Consider the following 19495-nt stretch of genomic DNA (forward strand, 5'->3'; position numbering starts at 1 on the left):
AACGGAGGGCTGGGAGGGGAGTTGAGCAGCAGAGTCTGAGGATCTGCAGAGGGCTACGCGCTGCAAGGCAGTCGGTGCCGCGCGCGCTGGGCTCGGGCCCAGGAGAAGGGGCATCCGTCACGTGTACCCGGCAGAGCCAGCTTTCGCCGCACCCTGGGACAGGAATGCAGCCCCGCCCAGCTCCCGCGCCAGCAAAACCGCACTGGCCCTGGGGACTGACGTCAACGAAGGGGGCGCCTCGGGCGCCGCGCGAGGGCGGTGAGTGCAGTGGGCAGGGCCCGGGCAGACACGCCCCCTCACCGCCGCTCCGCCGCCGATTAGGTTCGAGGAAGCTTCGCACTCGGCTTTCGAGGCCAGCGGAGGCGGGGGGCGGGGGTAGACACGCCCCCTCCCTGTCTCCCGCCGATGATTGCCGCACGGAACTCCGCCTTGGGTTTGGAGGGCTCGCCTGGGAGCTCACACCGGGCTCGGGCCGAGGATTGGCTGTTCCGGGGCTAGGGAGCGCTTTCTCCTGGGAACCGCGGCTGTGACCCAAGTGGCCCGGACCAGTTTGGGGCTGCGTGCGGCCTGCCTCGAGCAACCGGGTACGTAGGTCGGCGGCCCAGCTCGGCGCTGCGGTGGGAGCCGGAGGGCGACAATCAGAGCCGGGGTGCCAGCGGGACGCGACCGCCAGATCCACTTAGGGCCCCGTCGTTCTGCGAAGCGGCCACGTCTGAGCCCTGGGGCCTCCTCGTGCTGCAGATGTCGCCTTAGGACCTCGGCCAGGATACCCTGTGCCATGCTCTTGTGCTGCCCGTGATCACCGACTGGCCCTTGTAAGCAAGCACCTTCGCAGCAGGAAGCCCAGAGCTGCGCCCGCCCTTTCTGAAGGCTGTGGAAGAGGTTGGAGTGGACACATCTTAGCTTGCCCCATCCCCATTTGAGGTCTGTTGGAGCTGCCCTTCAGCGTGGTGAGTACCTGCTCCAATTCTCCACCGGGCAGTGGAGTGCAGAGGTCACAGAGGCTAGTCTGGGAGTCCTGACTTTGGATCCCTGCTCCTTCCACAATCTACAGAAGCAGATAGCCTCCGAAAGGCTTCTGGGCCCGACCTTCCCCAGAAGACTTCCTCAGCCATCTGGCAGGAACAAAAATAACAGTGGCTTGAGAGCCTGGGTGCTGGGGTCAGACTGCCTGGTTTCTTGTCCCAGCTTCCATCACCTGCCAGCTGTGTGACTTTGGGTGTAGCTTTCTCATCTGTTAAATGGGTGTAACAATAGTGCCACCTCAAGTGAGGAGGAAAGAAAGCACCCATCTGAACGTGCTCTGTTCTGCGCTTGACACTGAACAAGCTGCCTTTTAATCATAAAAACAAGCTTTATGATTTTAATCATAAAGCTATGATTTAAAAGTACACAGATTTGTTGATGGCTGTGATGATGAAAATGACTGATTCTATAGCCTTTGGTAGTCAAACAGCCTTTCCTTTCATCATTTATTCATTCAACCAGCATACATAGAATGTCTGTGGTATACCAGGTACTAGAAGGAATGCCATCACAAACTTAATCTCCCTTTTCCTGTTAAGGGTTATTTATTCTCACCATTTATTTTATTTATTTATTTATTTATTTATTTATTTATTTTTTTTTTTTTTGAGACGGAGTCTCGCTCTGTCGCCCAGGCTGGAGTGCAGTGGCGCGATCTCGGCTCACTGCAAGCTCCGCCTCCTGGGTTCACGCCATTCTCCTGCCTCAGCCTCTCCGAGTAGCTGGGACTACAGGCGCCCGCCACCACGCCCGGCTAATTTTTTTTGTATTTTTAGTAGAGACGGGGTTTCACCGTGGTCTCGATCTCCTGACCTCGTGATCCGCCCGCCTCGGCCTCCCAAAGTGCTGGGATTACAAGCGTGAGCCACCGCGCCCGGCTTCTCACCATTTATTTTAAAAAGCTTATTTAAAATTTTGTAGAGGCAGTCTTGCTATGTTGACCAGGCCGGTCTCGAACTCCTGGGCTCAAGCGATCCTCCCACCTCAGCCTCCCAAAGTGCTGGGATTACAGGCATGAGCCACCGGACCTGGCCTTATACTCACTATTTTGATGACGAGCAACTTGTGGCAGGGGAAACTGAGACTTATCCAAGGTCACCCAGGTAGCAGCACAGCCAGAATTCAGGGTTCTGGAAATCTTGAAAGGATTATCCCTAGATCTAGTAGCAGTTTATTTCCAGGTCATATATGAGAACTGGTCTGGGGAAAGGGCCCAGTTCCCTTCTCCACCTCCAGGGGCACGGATTTGGAGGCCAATGTATATCCAGTTCTCTAGGCATACCTCCCTGAGGCTAGGCCCTGCTGGTGGGGAAGCCCACACAGCCATTTGAACTGGGCTTCCCGTTTGAGGAGCCACAGATTTTGGCTGCTGTCCAGTGGCATGTCTGTGTAGGGTAGCAGGCCAGGGCCCCAAGTGTTGATTCAGGCCTTGGGCCACAGCCTCCAGTAATTTTTCTAAGAGCCCCTAGGCCCCTGATTACAGAGATTATTGCTATCACCTGGGTTATTGGAAGGGTGCCTCCTCCTGCATGAGGACCTAGGAGTTGCCAGCTCACCCAAATGTGTTCTGCCTCTCGTGGTTACCTGTGCCTCCCTGGGACTACAGTGAGATACTCTCCTAGAATGGCTGTCTGAACTGAACTTCGTATATTGCAAAGAGTGCTCAGTTGCGCACCATATGTATATATTGCAAATTCATTGCATGGTGAGTCACTTTTTAAATATATTTCTTTGTTAAGGTTCCACAGTTCTTCACTTATTGCCTGTTTCAAAACGAGTTGAACTTTGTCATTTTCAACATTTGGTATTTCCTTTGGGGTTTTCAACCTAGTTTGTGTCAAATTGAAGTATTTTGCAATTGGTCTTTACTCGTTTGTACACAGACCCATACTTACCTTCTTTCATGTCAGCTCTGAAATGAAAGGTCCATTTGTAATCTTTTAATAGCCCCATGGTTTCATTTTCTAGTTTTCAAAAGTACTATTGTTCCAGTATACACTGACTTTTCCTGGACTAAGGTCTTCTCCAGGAAATTGGAGGGAAAATAACTATTGAACACATTGAATGAGACAGGAAAAGTTTCTTTTGATAATAAAAGTGTTCTGATTCGCCATTTCATAGGTTTTCCCAAAACTTACCATCTAATCCTACCTGGAATCAGCCTAGTTTTATTCCCAGCCTCACTCTGCTGTCTGAATCCCAGAATAAGAGGCAGAGCAAAGAGTGAGGGGACTTGGCTGGTCACAGTGGCTCACGCCTGTAATCCCAACACTCTGGGAGGATGTGAGTGGATCACTTGAGGTCAGGAGTTCAAGACCAGCCTGGCCAACATGGTGAAACTTTGTCTCTACTAAAAATACAAAAATTAGTCCGGCATGGTGGTGGACACCTGCAATCCCAGCTACTTGGGAGGTTGTTGAGGCAAGAAAATTGCTTGAACCTTGGAGGCAGAGGTTGCAGTGAGCTGAGATTGCACCACTGCACTCCAGCGTGGGTGATAGAGACTCTCCCTCAAAAAAAAAAAAACTTAAAAAAAAAAAAGAGTGAGGGGCCTCAAAATCTGGAGGTGCTAAGCCCTCCCCAAGGTTCATGGAGGGTTGAGGCTGGAGGCTCAGACTCTCCCTAAGGGTTTCTTGGTATGTTTGTGATGCGCGGCTCGCAGCTCGCTGAAGCTGTGGAGTCAAAGCCTTGCCGTCCTGGGAGAGGTTGCTGGGAAGTCAGGCTCCAAGCCATTTCCTCCCAGAGGCAGCTGCTGCTACATGATCCTTATTGCCCTTCTTTCCCTGGGGAGGTGAGGCCGGATATCACCCTTTCTCCTACCACCCCAGACCAGCCTAGGCGTCTGCCCCCGGCTTGGTCATAGCCAGCTGAGGTCACTAGGGAGCTTTAGAGCTGTGAGTTCTGTTTTCTACCAGGTCCTAACCCCAGGGCCCACTGCAGCAAAACAGCATAGAGTAGGGAGGAGAAAGGGAGCTACTGGCTGGGGAATTTCCTAGCACCCAGTTAGCCAGACCTGTCCACACATGTTGCCCCTAGGCTTTGGCAGACAAGTAGCTCCATTCCTCCTTCTGTACAGACTTACCTGCGGGTGGAAGTGTTGACTCCCAGCACTGGTGCAGGCCCTCAGAAACCAACAGCATCAAGCTGTTCTTATAGCAGTAACAGGGAAACTGACCCACAGAGGGGATGTGAATTGCCTGAGGCTTTTCAGCCAGTGAGTGGCAGAAGTAGGGCTTGAACCCATTCCTCTGACTCGTAAGCCAGGGCTCTGTGCACTGGGCTGGGTTGCAGTTCTTGATTTCTTCTGTGGAAGCTGGGCTCTTCCTCTTTAGAGTGCTACGGCTCAAAGCTGGGCTGTCACCCAGGAAAGAGCCCTGACCCTAGAGAACAGACTAACGAATTTCCACAGCTCCACCCCTGCCTCCACCAGGTGGGATAATTCATTGTTCTTCCCTTTCCATTGGCAGGATTTCCCCTTCATGAATTAGGTGGGAATAGGAAAGCATTCTTCATAGAAACGTGAAGTGTTCTTTAAGCTGCCTGGCTGTGAAGCGTAGGCTGATTGGGCGCAGTGGCTCACGCCTGTAATCACAACACTTTGGGAGGCCAAGGCGGGTGGATCACCTGAGGTCAGGAGTTCAAGACCAGCCTGACCAACATGGTGAAACCCTATCTTTACTAAAAATACAAAAAATTAATCGGGAGTGGTGGGGGACGCCTGTAATCCCAGCTATTCAGGAGACTGAGGCAGGAGAATCGCTTGAACTCGGGAGGTGGAGGTTGCAGTTAGCTGAGATTGCAACACTGCACTCCAACCTGGGCAACAAGAGCAAAACTCGCTCTCAAAAATAAAAATAAAAATAAAATCATGGGCTGCAGTCATTTGAACCACCTCTGGCCTCGGCTAAGCCACTGGTACTCATATTTGCATCTTAGCTTCCCTTTACTTCCCTGTGAAATGGGATAACAGTCCCTAACTCCTAGAATTGTTTTTTTGTTTTTTGGTGTTTTTTTTTGAGATGGAGTCTTGCTCTGTCGCCCAGGCTGGAGTGCAATGGCGCCATCTTGGCTCACTGCAACCTCCACCTCCTGGGTTCACGCCATTCTCCTGCCTCAGCCTCCCGAGTAGCTGGGACTATAGGCGCCCGCCACCACGCCCAGCTAACTTTTTATATTTTTAGTAGAGACTGGGTTTCACCGTGTTAGCCAGGATGGTCTCGATCTCCTGACCTCGTGATCCGCCCGCCTCGGCCTCCCAAAGTGCTGGGATTACAGGCTTGAGCCACCGCGCCCGGCCTCCTAGAATTGTTTTGAGGATTAAAGGATATCATACATATTGCCTGATCCAGAGTAAGTATCCCATAATTAGCTTTTATTTCTCTTTATCAGCCTAAAAGTGTTACTTGGTGACTGTTGTCTTCTTGTCACAGTGTGTTTATGTCATCCAGCTCTGGGGGCTTAATTACCACATAGATTAGGTTTTAACTGGATTTTCATAATAGCACCTAAGGAGGGGCAGATTTTTAAATTCCATTTTCCAGATAAAAAGTACAATTTTCATGATGTTAACTCATCTGGAAGTCTTCTGCAGCTTTTAGTTGTCAAATCTTTTGAAAACAGGGTGGAGTTTTTATCATAGAAGGCCTGGAAATTGGGACAGAGTGAGCATAGAAATGATTGGAATAATGAGGGTGACTGTTGAGGTGAGGAGCAGAGAAGGCCAGGGCAAAGGAGGGAGTCATATTTTGGGAGTATGATTGGGGCGGAGACAATTCAAACTCTTACAGAGAACAAAAGGCAGGTTAGGGGAAGGGTTACTTCTGCAAGTGGGTTGATAGGAAATTGGAAAAGCTTTTATATATAAGCTTTTGTACTGTTTGCCTCTTATGATGAGCATATAAATATTTTAATTTAAAAGTATTTTAATGTTCCTTTTCCCCCTTTGGAAGCTGGTTGCTGTTGACAGCTGTCTCTGTAGCTGGCTGTGAAATGAGGTCTGACTCAGGCAGCCAGGCCCTGGGGAAGCAGCAGGACCTGCTCCTCCTCTCCCCAACAGCCCTGAGGCTGGGAGAGAGGGGTGGGAGCACAGGCCTGTCATCAGCTGGCTGTGCCACACAGCTTGGAGGAACGGAGGGTTCACCTGTACCCCTGACCCAGGTACAAAGGTCACAGAGGCCAACAGAGGAGGATTTGCATTTATAAATTCCTCAGTATCCATGGAGGGTGGTTCCAGGCTCCTCCATGGGATGCTTAAGTCACTTACATAAAATGCCATGTTTGCCTATAGACTGCGCACATCCTCCTGCATGCTTTAAATCATCTCTAGGGTACTTATAATACCTAATACAATGTGAATGCTCTGTAGTTACAACGTATCCATTTTTTATTTGTATTTTTTAATTGTTGTATCATTGTATTCTTTAAGACGGAGTTTTGCTCTTGTTGCCCAGGCTGGAGTGCAATGGCGGGATCTCAGCTCACCGCAACCTCTGCCTCCTGGGTTCAAGTGATTCTCCTGCCTCAGCCTCCCGAGTAGCTGGGATTACAGGCGTGCGCCACCATGCCTGGCTAATTTTGTATTTTTAGTAGAGACCGAGTTTCTCAATGTTGGTCAGGCTGGTCTTGAACTCCCGACCTCAGGTGATCCGCCCGCCTCACCTCCCAAAGTGCTGGGATTACAGATGTGAGCCACCATGCCCAGCCACATCATTGTATTCTTAAATTTTTTATTTATCTAAGGTTAGTTGAATCCCTGGATGTAGAACCCACAGATGCTGAGGGCCAACTATAGCTCTCATTGGGTAACTGATATACTGGGCTCATTTAATCCTTACTATAACCCTAAGAAGTGGGTAATCTTATCCCCATTTGACAGTTAAGGAAACAGGCTCAGAGAGGAGGTTGGGTAACTTGCTTAAGGTGTCAGAGTTGGGACTCGAAACCTGTTCTATGTAATGCCAGTCTTCCTTTGTTTCCAGGCTGTGCTGGATACAAGGATGTGATGGGTAAGCTTCTTAGGCCTTTATTATTCAAAGTGAACTATCTAGAATCAAGGGAGATCCTTTAATTTTCACTTCCTGGATATGATGGGAGACATTGACACACAGCCTAACTTCTATTGAACTTTCTTATAAATTTCAGCCTCTGCCCTTGACAGTATATTCTAACCCTTGTAGCCTCCTCTTTTGCCTCCACCTCTCGCTCATTAGGTCCACTGGACTGTGCTTAGATCTGATTGGCTCATTTCATACTATGTTTGCTAAATTATATGGATTTGGTTCATCCTCAAGGTCTTGAAGATAGGAGGTGGGATGATGTCTCAATTTTATAGATTGAAAACACTGACCACTATTCTATATACTTTGTCTTCCTTCAATCTTCAAATTAATCCTACAAAGTAGGTAGTAGTACCAGGTGATAATTTGAAATGGCAGGCAGCTGAGGCAGGGGGGATGCCCAGCCAGTAAGTGGTGGAGGGGGTAGAAGTGGGATTCCAACTTGGGTAGCCCAGCTCCACAACTCCTCTCCTACCTGTGTGCTACAGCACCTGGGCCTTAGCATCAGAGAGGCCTGGGTTCTCATCCTAGTTGCATAACCATGGATGACTTAACCTTTCCTCAGATTCCTCATCTGTGACATTGAAGAAGATAAAAATACCTACCTAACAGGGCTGTTGTGCTTGTTACATCTCCTTGATACTATGTGAAGCAAGCTCTTACACATGAAGCAAGTACTGGGCATCCTGGTGTCTGCACTGCTGGCTCTGCATGTGCACGTGGCTTTATGACAGTGGCAAGTCATTTAACCCCTCTGAGTTGCACTTCTTCATCGCTAAAATGAGGATAAACAATAATTCTTACCTCACGGGTTGCTGTGAATCCTAAATGAGATAATATGGGGGTCTGACACATAAGTGCTTAAGTGATTTTAAGGCAAGAGACTTCCTCCAGTTTATCTGCTGGAGAATGGAAGCATCAGAAGTCCTAGGATTAGCCAGGACCCCCAGGTCTGGGAAGGACCAGCTGAGTTGCTGATGTCTCCATGCTTTGCATCCTCAGAGCATCCACAATGGGTACCCCAGCCTCGGTGGTCAGTGAGCCACCCCCTTGGCAGGCCCCGACTGAGGCCCGGGGCCGCAAGCAGGCCTCAGCCAACATCTTCCAGGACACTGAGCTGCTGCAGATCCAAGGCCTGTTTCAACGCAGCGGGGACCAGCTGGCCGAGGAACGGGCACAGATCATCTGGGAATGTGCAGGGGACCACCGTGTGGCTGAGGCCCTCAAGAGGCTGCGTAGGAAGAGGCCCCCAAGGCAGAAACCCCTGGGCCACTCGCTACACCACTGCAGCCGCCTCAGGTAGGTTCCTAGAACTGGATGGCTGAGGGAAGAGCACCAATGCCTATTCCACCATTGTGTGGCTGTGTGGCCTGGAGCTAGTTACTTGGCCTCACTGTAAAGTGCCTGCCTACCACTGGGGTGGTTATAAGGTCTACACAGTGTCACCACTTGGTTGGCACTTAAAAGATTGCTGTTGGCAGGTGTGGTGGCTCATCCCTGTAGTCCCAGCACTTTGGGAGGCCGAGGCAAGCAGATCACTAGGTCAGGAGTTGGAGACCAGCCTGACCAACATGGTGAAACCCTGTCTCTACTAAAATTACAAAAATTAGCTGGGTATGGTGGCACGCACCTGTAATCCCAGCTACTCAGGAGGGTGAGGCAGGAGAGTCACTTGAATCTGGGAGGTGGAGGTTGCAGTGAGCCGAAATGGTGCCACTGCACTCCAGCCAGCCTGGGTGACAGAGCGAGACTCTGTCTCAAGAAAAAAAAAAAAAAAAAAAAAAAAGATTGCTGTTACTTTTGGAGTCATATACAACCCTGTGAACTCTCATGGAAAGAGATGCCGGAGTCCTAGTAGCACCACCTCATTTTGCCGTTATTCTCAGTTTACCAGCCTGGGCAACATGGCAAGATCCTGTCTCTGAAAACACACACACACACACCTGGGCAACATGGCAAGATCCTGTCTCTGAAAACACACACACACACACCTGGGCAACATGGCAAGATCCTGTCTCTGAAAACACACACACACACACACACACACACACACACACACACACACGGAAAAATTAGCCAGGCATGGTGGCATGCACCTGCAGTCCCAGCTACTCCAGAGGCTGAGGTAGGAAGATCACTTGAGGCCAGAAGTTTGAGGCTGCAGTAAGCTATGATCCTGTCACTGCACTCCAGCCTGAGTGACAGAGTGAGATTCTATCTTTTTTTTTTTTTTAAAGCCTAATTAAAATCTTGGCTGGGGGATTACAGAGAATATAGCCTAGGAACGTACTGTCGAGGCATTATGGGTTAAAAATTGTCGAAAAACTTTTACCTTGAGATCTCTCCCCAGTCTCCCTAGTTGGCCACGTCTTTGCCTAGGCCACTGCCAGCCCAGGAACAGTGAACCCAAAGGGAGGGAGCTGAACCACTTTGCCTCAACCAATCACTATGGGTGATGCTCTGGGCTTCATCTCTCTGCTGCCTTCTCTGGGGCCCACAATCATAACATCAGACCTGAACAGGCCTTTGGAGGTCATCAGATCCTGAGATAGCAAGTCAGTGTCATAGCTTGTATTTAACTCCAGTTGATTAGTAGTCACTGCTTATCAAACCAGTTTACTAGCATGACTAATTAATGACATCTGCCATGAGTACAGGCTGAGGATGAAGAAATGTTGAGTTTTGCACAACCTGATCTGGTCCAACCCTTTCTACTGCAGAGAAATCTGTAAACTTTGTCTGGTCAGACAGTTCTCAGAGGGGGAAAGACCAGACCAGAGCCCTGGTCTCATTTTGCTCCAAATCGTATGTTTTATGGTCCACCACGACAAAATCTCTTGAAGTCCCCATTCCATTCTCCCTATTGATGTTGGCTAATCATACACTTGTTCTCTGCAGAATCCTGGAGCCCCACTCTCCACTGGCCGACCCACAGAATGCCACGGAGACAGCCTCCAATGAGCAATATCTGCACTCTAGGAGGAAAAGTGCCAGGATCCGCCGGAACTGGAGGAAGCCAGGCCCCACAAGCTACCTCCACCAGATCAGACACTGATCCAGGGAAAGAGCCAGGAATGGCAGTGTCTTCCCTCTTGCCAAAGGGCCTGGAGAGGTGAAGAAGGAAGAGAGACTTTAGGCAAGCAGCCCAAAGGGGTAAATGAAAGCAAGAGGCCGCTGCTACTGGCCTGCTCCATTCAGAACAAGACTGGATGCTTCGGCTGAGTTCTCCATTATTTGGGACCCATTCCTCACCAAAATGAGGAGAGACAGTGACTGTTCCTGCCACAGTCCTTCCCAATCTAACACTATTCCTGGGCTGCATGATATTCCCCTGAGAGCCAAGCGACAGGCACTCAGATGCAGCATTTCACCACTCATGCTACTAATCTACCTGCTACTACTGTAAACCATGGTTCCGGCAGCCTGTTCCACACCCCGCACCATCAGGAGAGCACAGGGAAACTGGTTTAAGTGGCAAATAAAAACATTTGCATCAAGAGCTGTGTGAGTCTCACAGAAGGGGAGGACCTGAAACAGAGGGGGAGGGGCAAGAGTGTCCCCAGGAAGGAAAAATCAGCGCTGGCCTCCTCTGTCCTTTTCACCTCCCTCTCCTTTTTCACCCCCATGCCAAGCTCCTGGATCACAGCCCCCTTTTCCAGAGCCTGTTGGATCGGGAGTAGAGAGGGGAGTCTCTGCAGCAGTCCTGATCCACAGGATCAGAGAAGGGGGAAGACTGTCATGGTCAGCCCTGCACAGTAGGCTGGGGCCTTGGGTTGGCTTAATCTGCAGTCAAACTAGTGGTGCCAGCTCCTCATTTGGTTTCTTCATCCTTATGGGCTGACCATCCCAAGGTGGACCGATCATTCTGAAGCTGCCTGCATTATATCCTAGGCTTCCCTTGGCTTGGAAACCCTTGAAGGCAGGGTTTTTCCCGCAGTTCTAGCTCCACCTCAAGAGAGGCATACTCTGTGCTTATTAGCTTTCTTCTCCCTCTCCACCCACCCTAATTGCCTGATTATTCAGGGTTTGAAGTGGGGCAGTGATGTACACAGGGCAGGGCTGCCCTCTGGTGGCCGAGAGGAGGAACCACTACTACCTGAGTGTAGGTAGGTCCTCTTTTTTATTTTATTTTATTATTTATTTATTTATTTAATTTAATTTATTTAGAGACAGAGTCTTACTCCAGGCTGGAATGCAGTGGTGCGATCTTGGCTCAGTGCAACCTCCACCACCCGGGTTCAAGCGATTCTCCTGCCTCAGCCTCCCGAGTAGCTGGGATTACAGGCGTGTGCCACCACACCCAGCTAATTTTTGTATTTTTAGTAGAGACAAGGTTTCGCCACGTTGGCCAAGCTGGTCTCAAACTCCTGACCTCAGGCGATCCACCCACCTCAGCCTCCCAAAGTGCTGGGATTACTGGTGTGAGCCACTGCACCCAGCCTGTAGGTCCACATTTCTTATCCCAAGCCCTTGCCACTAGATTATTTTGGAATTCACATTTTTTATTTTTGGCTCTTAGGAAGTAGTCAGGGCAAATACTGTATAATCCCTAGTAGGGAACCATGTCATAAAATATATTGACATTTCTGCAACAAAGAATCACACTAAGAGGGACACATCATAATTACCAATAGCTTCCCATCAGTGTAGGTTCAGGTCAGGTTTGGTTTCAAATGGGTTATGAAAATACTTTTGGTTTTCAGAGCATCGGGACTTTGGAAATGAGGACCTGGATCGTCCTTTACTAGGGAGAAATAGCCCCAGAAGCCACGTCTCAGCAACTCCGTGGAAACAGGTTTCTTTGCCCTCAAAATTCGGTTCCTACCTTGTCTTCCTTCCCCCAAAGAAACTGACAAAAAAGGTCAGAACTGGATTTGTTATTCATACATTTGCGTTGATTTAAATACATTACGTACAATTTCTACAGTGGATTAGAAGAACGACACGGGGCAGCAGCACTCTCGCAGCCCAGCCTCCATTCCCTGACACTGGAGGCAGGGCCTATGGCTGGCAGAGGGACGTTGTTTCATGAGTGCCACCCAGAAGCCTCCCCCAGCATTCTGGGCCCCTGGCTCTTCCAGAGTCCACATTCAAGGCAACCTGAGCACAGGCTTGAGGGAGAGTGGAGAAAGGCCAGGAAAGGATGCCCACACTCTTGCCTGCCAGGCCCAGGACCAGCTTGCTCCTACATCGGACCCAGTTTCCTTCTGATCACAGAGCTGGTCTGGATCAAGACAATGTGCAGATCTGGTGTGGAGGCTGTGGCCAGGTGAGGCAGCCGGGCTCCCTGTTAGACCCCCAGGCTCTCTTGAGCACCAGATGGGTGCTTTACCAACAGGTTTGGGTAAAAATGTCTACAGAGAGCTATGCACACCTGGGTCCCCTTCTGGCTCCTACAGTCAAGAACACGTGCCGGTGTTCTCTCAAACATTGTTCCCAAGGCCAGTGTCCGAGTCAGCTGCATGTGATTGTCGGGGCTGGGGCTGGGGCAGGCAGGCGAGCTGTACCTTCGTCCACAGGGCATGCACATCCGGCTCTCAGAGATTCTTCCTGTCAGCCAGGTGGAAGCCTGGGACAAGTGGGCTCCTGGTGGCTGGACTGGAAGGGGACCGGCGGGGACCAGCCTGGACCAGCTGACCAGAGGGCTGCACATCTCTGCTCTGCAGCTGGGCAAGCAGAGGACATGCAGCCATAGTCCTCACTCCCTTTCTTTGGTTGTTTTTCAAACCTTCAAGATAGTTACTTTCTGAGGTTGACTGACCAATCGCAAGGTGCCAGAATTATGAAATGTCCAGTAGCACAGGACATGAACACAGCTGCCCCTCAGACACAGATGGCACCCTTTTTACTCCCTCCTGAGGCCGTACTTTGCTTTGGTGTAGAAACAGCTCAAACACCTGGCAAGTGGGGATGGGGAGTGAGGCAGCAGGGGAAAAGACACATGGAAGCAAGAAGATACGCACTGAGCTGGGCAGGACCTGGGACAGTTTGAAGGCCTCTCTCCTTTGGGTCCCACCTTTCTCAGGGAAACCATAGAGAAATCAGCCTAGGACAAGTCAGAGAGAAAAGGGAAACTGCCACTTATGAGGCAGAATCCACATCCTGTTACTTCCACCAAGCAGCAGCGGTAGCACAGAAAAAAGTCCAAGAACCTAATAGCCTGTCCTCTTAGAAGCCAAGACTCATCCCAGAACCCTTGCAGAGACCCACTCCAGAAGATAAACTGAAGTCTTACATCAAAAGAATTGGGGGGAAAAAATTTAAAACGACAGGAACAAATGAGAAGATTGGGACCAAGGACTCAGGAAGCAAGGTGGGCTACATTCACCCATAGACGACTTAGCTCCCGGCATACACTCCGGCTGCGTGGATCACTTTTACATGCTGGGAGTCAACTTCCTATTAAAATATAAATGCTAAGACTAGCTCTTCCTGCCTCTGCTTGAGAAAGAGACAAGCTGTAGGCCAGCAGAGAGCAGAGAGGTTCTGTATGATTGTGTGCGGAAGTGCTGGCGGGGGTAAAGCAAAAACCTCCCTTCCAGGAGAACTGTTTGGAGGCTTGCAGCCAGCCCACAGCACTGGTGGGAGATGGAGGAGGCTTGGCAAAAACTCAAAAGAAAGGTGTGGCTTCTGTCTGTCCCAGTGCTGTGGTACTGCAAGTCATCCAGGTGCCCTCTGACACTGCCTTGGCTCATGGGAGGAAGCAACTGCAAGGCAGCTGAATGTCAGGTCTATGCAAATTTAGGCCTGGATTAAAGGTTTCAGACGTGAGATAACCCAGGATTCTGCTACAAGCATTTAAAGTTGTTTTTGTTTTGTTTGTTTTTCTGATGCAGAATATAATAGGGAATTGCAATAGAGCAGGGTGTCAGGGAAGGAAGGGACTGTCCCAGCCTGCCACCAGCAGATGCTGGAAGGGAGATGTTCCTTCCCAGGCATCTGGACTACGTGCATGGAGCTCCAGCCTCCCCCGCACTCAGAAGGGCAAGGAGCACTCACTGTTCCTGATTGTGCTTCTCCTTGTGGGTGGGAAAGCCCTGAGCGGGGTGGCAAGCAGACAGAGAGGGCTCTTAAAGGTGCTGCTCTCCACCAGCTTCTCTGGCTTTTCCTGCACCCCACTCCCCAGGCTTCCTCCCACCAGTCTCTGACAATATTTCCTCTGCCTGTCTCTGGAGCTACCACCATGAAAAGAAGGGCTTCCGGCTCTGAAAGCTCTGTGTATAGGACTCGCTAGAAGACCGCTGGTGGGAACGGGCCGTCTCGACAATCACAGGTGGCATCTGGACGAGGTGCAGGGGACTCTTGTTGTCTTTCAAGGCCTGGGTCAGATTTAAGATCTGCAGTGGGAAAAAGGAGATGGGTGAGGGAGAGGCCTCAGCATTCCAGATCTGCCTCTGAAAGCAGATCAGTAGAGAGGACTTCTACCAATCAATTTTTAAAAACACCAATGGAAAATCATGCAAATAGGCTATTTACAAAAGTAGAAATGAGCAAAACAGAAAATGGAAACCTCTCTAATCATTTAAAAAATACAAATGAAAACAAATCCTTTATTTTTTTGCCCTCCAGTTAGTAAAGATACAGAAGAACGACTCAGAGTTGGGGAGAGTTCAAAAAAATAAACACTTGCCAGGCACAGTGGCTCATGCCTGTAATCCCAGCACTTTGGGAGGCTAAGGCAGGTGGATCACTTGAGGTTACGAATTTCAGACCAGCCTGGCCAACATGGCGAAACCCCGTCTCTACTAAAAATACCAAAAAAAATTAGCCGACCGTGGTGGCACATGCCTGTAGTCCCAACTACTGGGGAGGCTGAGGCAGGTGAATCACTCGAACCCAGGAGGCGGAGGTTGCAGTGAGCCGAGATTGTGCCACTGCACTCCAGCCTGGGCAACAGAGTGAGACTCCGTCTCAAAAAACAAAAAGAAAAAAAAAAAACACACACACACAGAAACACTTAAAAATGAACAGATCCTAACCTGGCCAACATGGCAAAACTCTGTATCTACTAAAAATACAAAAAAATTAGCCAGGTGGGGTGGTGCACACCTGTAATCCCAGCTGCTTGGAGGCTGGGCTTAAGAATTGCTTGAACCTGGGAGGTGGAGGTTGCAGTGAGCTGAGATCATGCCCCTGTACTCCAGCCTGGGCAACAGAGCGAGACCCTGTCTCAAAAAAAAAAAAAAGGAGAACAGACCCTGACTCAGCAATTCCATTTTTAGGAAACACTAATGGATATGCAAAAAACATTTAGTTCCAAAAAATATATAATGTAATATTGTTTATAACAGTGAAAAGATGTAAATTGAATTAGTTAATAATTTAAGGGATAAGAAACAATTATCCTGAAATATATAGAAATTTAACCAGGGAACTATCAGATATATATACAAATGTATTGGCAAAGAAGCGATCACACTGTTGTGTTAGATGCAAAGGAAAGCAGAAAAGGAACCAGTGTTAGACTGTGACCCCACTTTTACTTTCTAAAATTCTATCTTCCTATCTACCTATAGTGTAGAAAAAAGTCTGGCAGCTGGCAGTGGTCACCTCTGGGTCTCAAGAAATTATAGGTGGTTTTGGGCCGGGCATGGTGGCTCATGCCTATAATCCCAGCACTTTCGGAGGCCGAGGTGGGCAGATCACGAGGTCAGGAGTTCAAGTCCAGCCTGGCCAACATGGTGAAACCCCATATCTACTAAAAATACAAAAATTAGCCAGGCATGGTGGCGCATGCCTGTAATCCCAGCTACTTGGGAGGCTGAGGCAGGAGAATCATGTGAACCCAGGAGGTGGAGGTTGCAGTGAGCTGAGATTGCGCCATTGCACTCAGTCTAAGCGAAAACTCAAAAACAAAACAAAACAAAAAAAGTAAAAAGCCAACATTTCATTTGGATTCTCCTTCTAACACTATCTCTTCATCATCTTTTTTTAAAAATAAATGTTTTACTTTGGAATAATTTTAAATTTAGAGAAAAGTTGCAGACAGTACAGAGAGTTCCTATATAGCATTTGCCCAGTTTCCCCTAATTTTTTTTTTTTCTTTTCTGAGACAGGGTCTCACTCTGTCACCCAAGCTGGAGTACAGTGATACATTCATAGCTCACTGCACCCTCCAACTTCTAGCCTCAAATGACCCTCCCAATTTGGCCTCCCAAAGTGTTGGGATAACAGGCATGAGCCACTGAGTCCAGTACTCACCATCTTTTGTCAGTATTTTACAGGTATTTCAGTTATGTGTCCATGAGGACACAGTTTCTCCTCTTTGTCAAAATTAGTATCACCACCATTTATCTTCTCTGGTAGGACAGTACAAAAGCTGAAGGTGTCCTATCTTCTCTCTCTTTCTTTTTTTTTTTCTGAGAAGGAGTTTCACTCTTCTTGCCCAGGCTGGAGTGCAATGGCGCAATCTCGGCTCACAGCAACCTTCGCCTCCCAGGTTCAAGCAATTCTCCTGCCTCAGCCTCCCGAGTAGCTGGGATTACAGGCATACACCACCACACCCAGCTAATTTTGTATTTTTAGTAGAGATGGGGTTTCTCCATGTTGGTCAGGCTGGTCTCCAACTCCCAACCTCAGGTGATCCACCCGCCTCAGCCTCCCAAAGTGCTGGGATTACAGGCATGAGCCACCGCGCCTGGCCCTATCTCCTTTAAAACACTAGATGTTGAAGATTTCATGGCCAGGTCACAGACCATGGGAGGGTAAGCTAGACTGCACCCCGAAATCACACAGACACACAGCCCTCAAGCCACAAATATCCTCTTACACAACTGCTGCCTATAAAGAGGCAGAGATACACCTGCAACAGGGGTCATTTGTTACCCAATCGGTAACAAATTTCTTTTTTACTTAATTGTTTTGGTACTTGCCAGCATCCTACACTGTTCCAAACAGTCTTAAGCACAATATCGGGGTGAAGAACTGAAAGGTGATTACGGGAGTATCTGGGGTAAACATGTCAAATTGTCTACTACTTATTTTCAAAAGATTTGGCAAAAAAGCATATCTAGGGAGAGAGAGAAATTAAATAGATATTATTCAGATACATCAATGGATAATACGTAGACATATGAGATAAATCTGGCTAAATATAACAACTGAAGAATCTAGAAGATCCCATTCGTTCAACTTTACTGAGGTTTGAAAATTTCCAAATTAAAAAGCTGAAGATAAGCCTGGAACCAGGACTAAAAAGAAAGGAGAACAAAGAATTTAAAAAGAAAAATTATTTTTTAAAATTGAAGAAAAAGTATAGCAGTCACATAATACTAAAGAATAAATACTATCTTTGAAAATGTTGGGCTGGATGTGGTGGCACATGCCTATAATCTCAGCACCTTGGGAGGCCAAGGCAGGAGGATTGCTTGAGGCCAGGAGTTTGAGACCAGCCTGGGCAACATAGTGAGACCCCACCTCTTAAAAAAAATTACCCAGAAATGGTGGTGCATGCCTGTGGTCCCAGCTACTCAGGAGGCTGAGTGGGGAGGACTTCTTGAACGTAGAGTTCAAAGCTGCAGTGGTCTACGATTGGGCCACTGCACTCCAGCCTAGGTGACAGAGCATGACCCTGTCTTTAATAAAAAGAAAAGAAAAAGAAAATGTTAAAGAGGCTTTCTCTCAGACCCTAGATTCTTTAACTCCTGGTGAGAAGCCTTTGAGTAACAACTTCTATCACCTGACTGTGTCCCTGTGGGGCCTCTTCACTCTTTCCCTACATCTCAGGGCCCTTGTACTGCAGCCCATCCTGTGATAATGGCTCAGCTATGTAAGACAGGGTTATGACCTCTTTTCTCTGTGCTTTGTCAGATTTCTGTAGTGCAGAGGACCATTTTGCTTTGATGTGTGAATGGTAGACAAGTAAGCACATGAGTGATATACTGGCCATGTGCATGTTGGAAGGAGCTGGATGGTCACCCTAAGGTAGTAGGCACCCTAGGTTACAAGATAGCAAAAGCTCCTCTGAAGACATTAGGAGCACAAGATGGAGAGAAATAAAACTGCACTACCCCAACCTCTCCTACCACTCTGAATAATGGCTCTATCTGAGTAATGGGAGAAGGGCTGGCAAGGAACTGAGCTGGGATGGAATTAGGTAAGACATTGCAATATGGACAGAGGCACAGCCTATATCAACTGGAGAAGCCAGTTTATTCCTTTATGCTGAGTTCCATAACATCTGAGTCTATCACGTGGCTTTTAATGTTTCCAAAAATTCTGCCAGCCTAATTGGGCCCTTACATTACTTGGGAAATGTAGGAATACCATGTTACTGGTATTCAGACAGCTACAATAATTGTAGTTCTTAAAACCTCTGTCCAGGCCGGGCTCAGTGGCTCACTCCTGTAATCCCAGCACTTTGGGAGGCCAAGGCAGGCAGATCACCTGAGATCAGGAGTTTGAGACCGGCCTGGCCAACATGGTGAAACCCCATCTCTACTAAAAATACAAAAATTAGCCAGGTGTGGTGCCATGTACCTGTAATCCCAGCTACTTGGAGGCTGAGGCAGGAGGATCACTTGAACCTGGGAGGTGAAGGTTGCCGTGAGCCAAGATCTCACCGCTGCACTCCAGCCTGGGTGACAGAGTGAGACTCTGTCTCAAAAGAAAAAAAAAACCTCTGTCCAACCCACTTCCAGGGAAAAATGGGCTCAGCAAACCCAGGAGGTGCTGTCATCAGACGTCTTTAGATAAATGGAAGGAAGAAGTAAATGCAGAATTAAGGCTGAGAAGATCCTCTTGCCCTTTAAAGATGGGAGAAGCTGAATTTTCTGTATACAAAAATCATAATCCTAACAGCTATTAATACTACAAATTGAATACTTCAATATGCCAGGTGCTACTCTAACTGTTTCAAATCATTTATCTCATAATAATTCTGTAAGGCGGGTACCATTATTATCTTGAGACAGGTTATCACTCTGTCCCCCAGACTGGAGTGCAGTGGTGCCATCTCAGCTCACTGCATCCTAGACCTCCCAGGCCCAAGCAATCCTCCCACCTCAGCCTCCTGAGTAGCTGGGATTACAGGTGTGCGCCACCACTCACAGCTAATTTTTGTATTTTTTGTAGAGATGGGGCTTCACCATGTTGCCCAGGCTGGTCTCCAACTCTTTAGCTCAAGTGATCTGCCCACCTCAGCCTCTCAAAGTGCTGGGATTACAGGTGTGAGCCACCATGCCTGGTCTCAGCTACTATTATTGATCCCACATTAAACATCAGGAAACTAAGGGAAGGAGAGATTAAGTAACTTGCCCAAAATCTCACAGGTAGTAAATGGCAGAGCCAGGCTTCAAAAACCCAGGCACTGTGACCACAGTTTGTACCCTTAACCACTAGGTCATCCCAACTGTCTTGAAGAAGACTTCAAAGTGATAAGCATAATACCAGTACCCTATAGAGTTTTCAAACCA

The 19495-nt window shown here is 48.5% G+C and overlaps 2 protein-coding genes across 3 annotated transcripts in view; one reads left to right on the plus strand and one right to left on the minus strand.

Moving 5' to 3' along the window:
• Positions 1-446: 446 nt before the first annotated feature.
• AVPI1 (arginine vasopressin induced 1) lies at positions 447-10581 on the plus strand. Of its 2 annotated transcripts, XM_030808843.1 has the most exons (3): positions 447-950; positions 8085-8381; positions 9981-10581. In XM_030808843.1, exons 2-3 carry the CDS (start codon positions 8095-8097, stop codon positions 10135-10137), a joined length of 444 nt encoding a protein of 147 aa, XP_030664703.1. In that variant the 5' UTR covers positions 447-950; positions 8085-8094; the 3' UTR covers positions 10138-10581. The 2 variants fall into 2 exon arrangements, with proteins under 2 accessions (XP_030664703.1, XP_012361232.1); XM_012505778.2 differs by lacking the exon at positions 447-950 and having other exon boundaries at positions 7038-8381.
• A 1362-nt stretch (positions 10582-11943) lies between these two features.
• Positions 11944-19495, minus strand: part of PI4K2A (phosphatidylinositol 4-kinase type 2 alpha) — a 34915-nt gene continuing 27363 nt past the window's right edge. The window contains exon 9 of the mRNA XM_004093140.3: positions 11944-14419. Coding sequence (XP_004093188.1) covers positions 14258-14419 — 162 coding nt within the window. The 3' untranslated portion in view covers positions 11944-14257. The remainder of the gene's footprint in view (positions 14420-19495) is intronic.

Source organism: Nomascus leucogenys, chromosome 3 (genome assembly GCF_006542625.1).
Source record: "Nomascus leucogenys isolate Asia chromosome 3, Asia_NLE_v1, whole genome shotgun sequence".
Classification (NCBI taxonomy): Eukaryota; Metazoa; Chordata; class Mammalia; order Primates; family Hylobatidae; genus Nomascus; species Nomascus leucogenys.

Excerpts from the sequence above, each read along its gene's own strand:
- AVPI1 (XM_012505778.2), top strand. The coding sequence starts at position 8,068 with ATGCTTTGCATCCTCAGAGCATCCACAATGGGTACCCCAGCCTCGGTG. Across the intron at positions 8,382-9,980 it reads CACCACTGCAGCCGCCTCAG|AATCCTGGAGCCCCACTCTC; the intron begins GTAGGTTCCTAG and ends TGTTCTCTGCAG.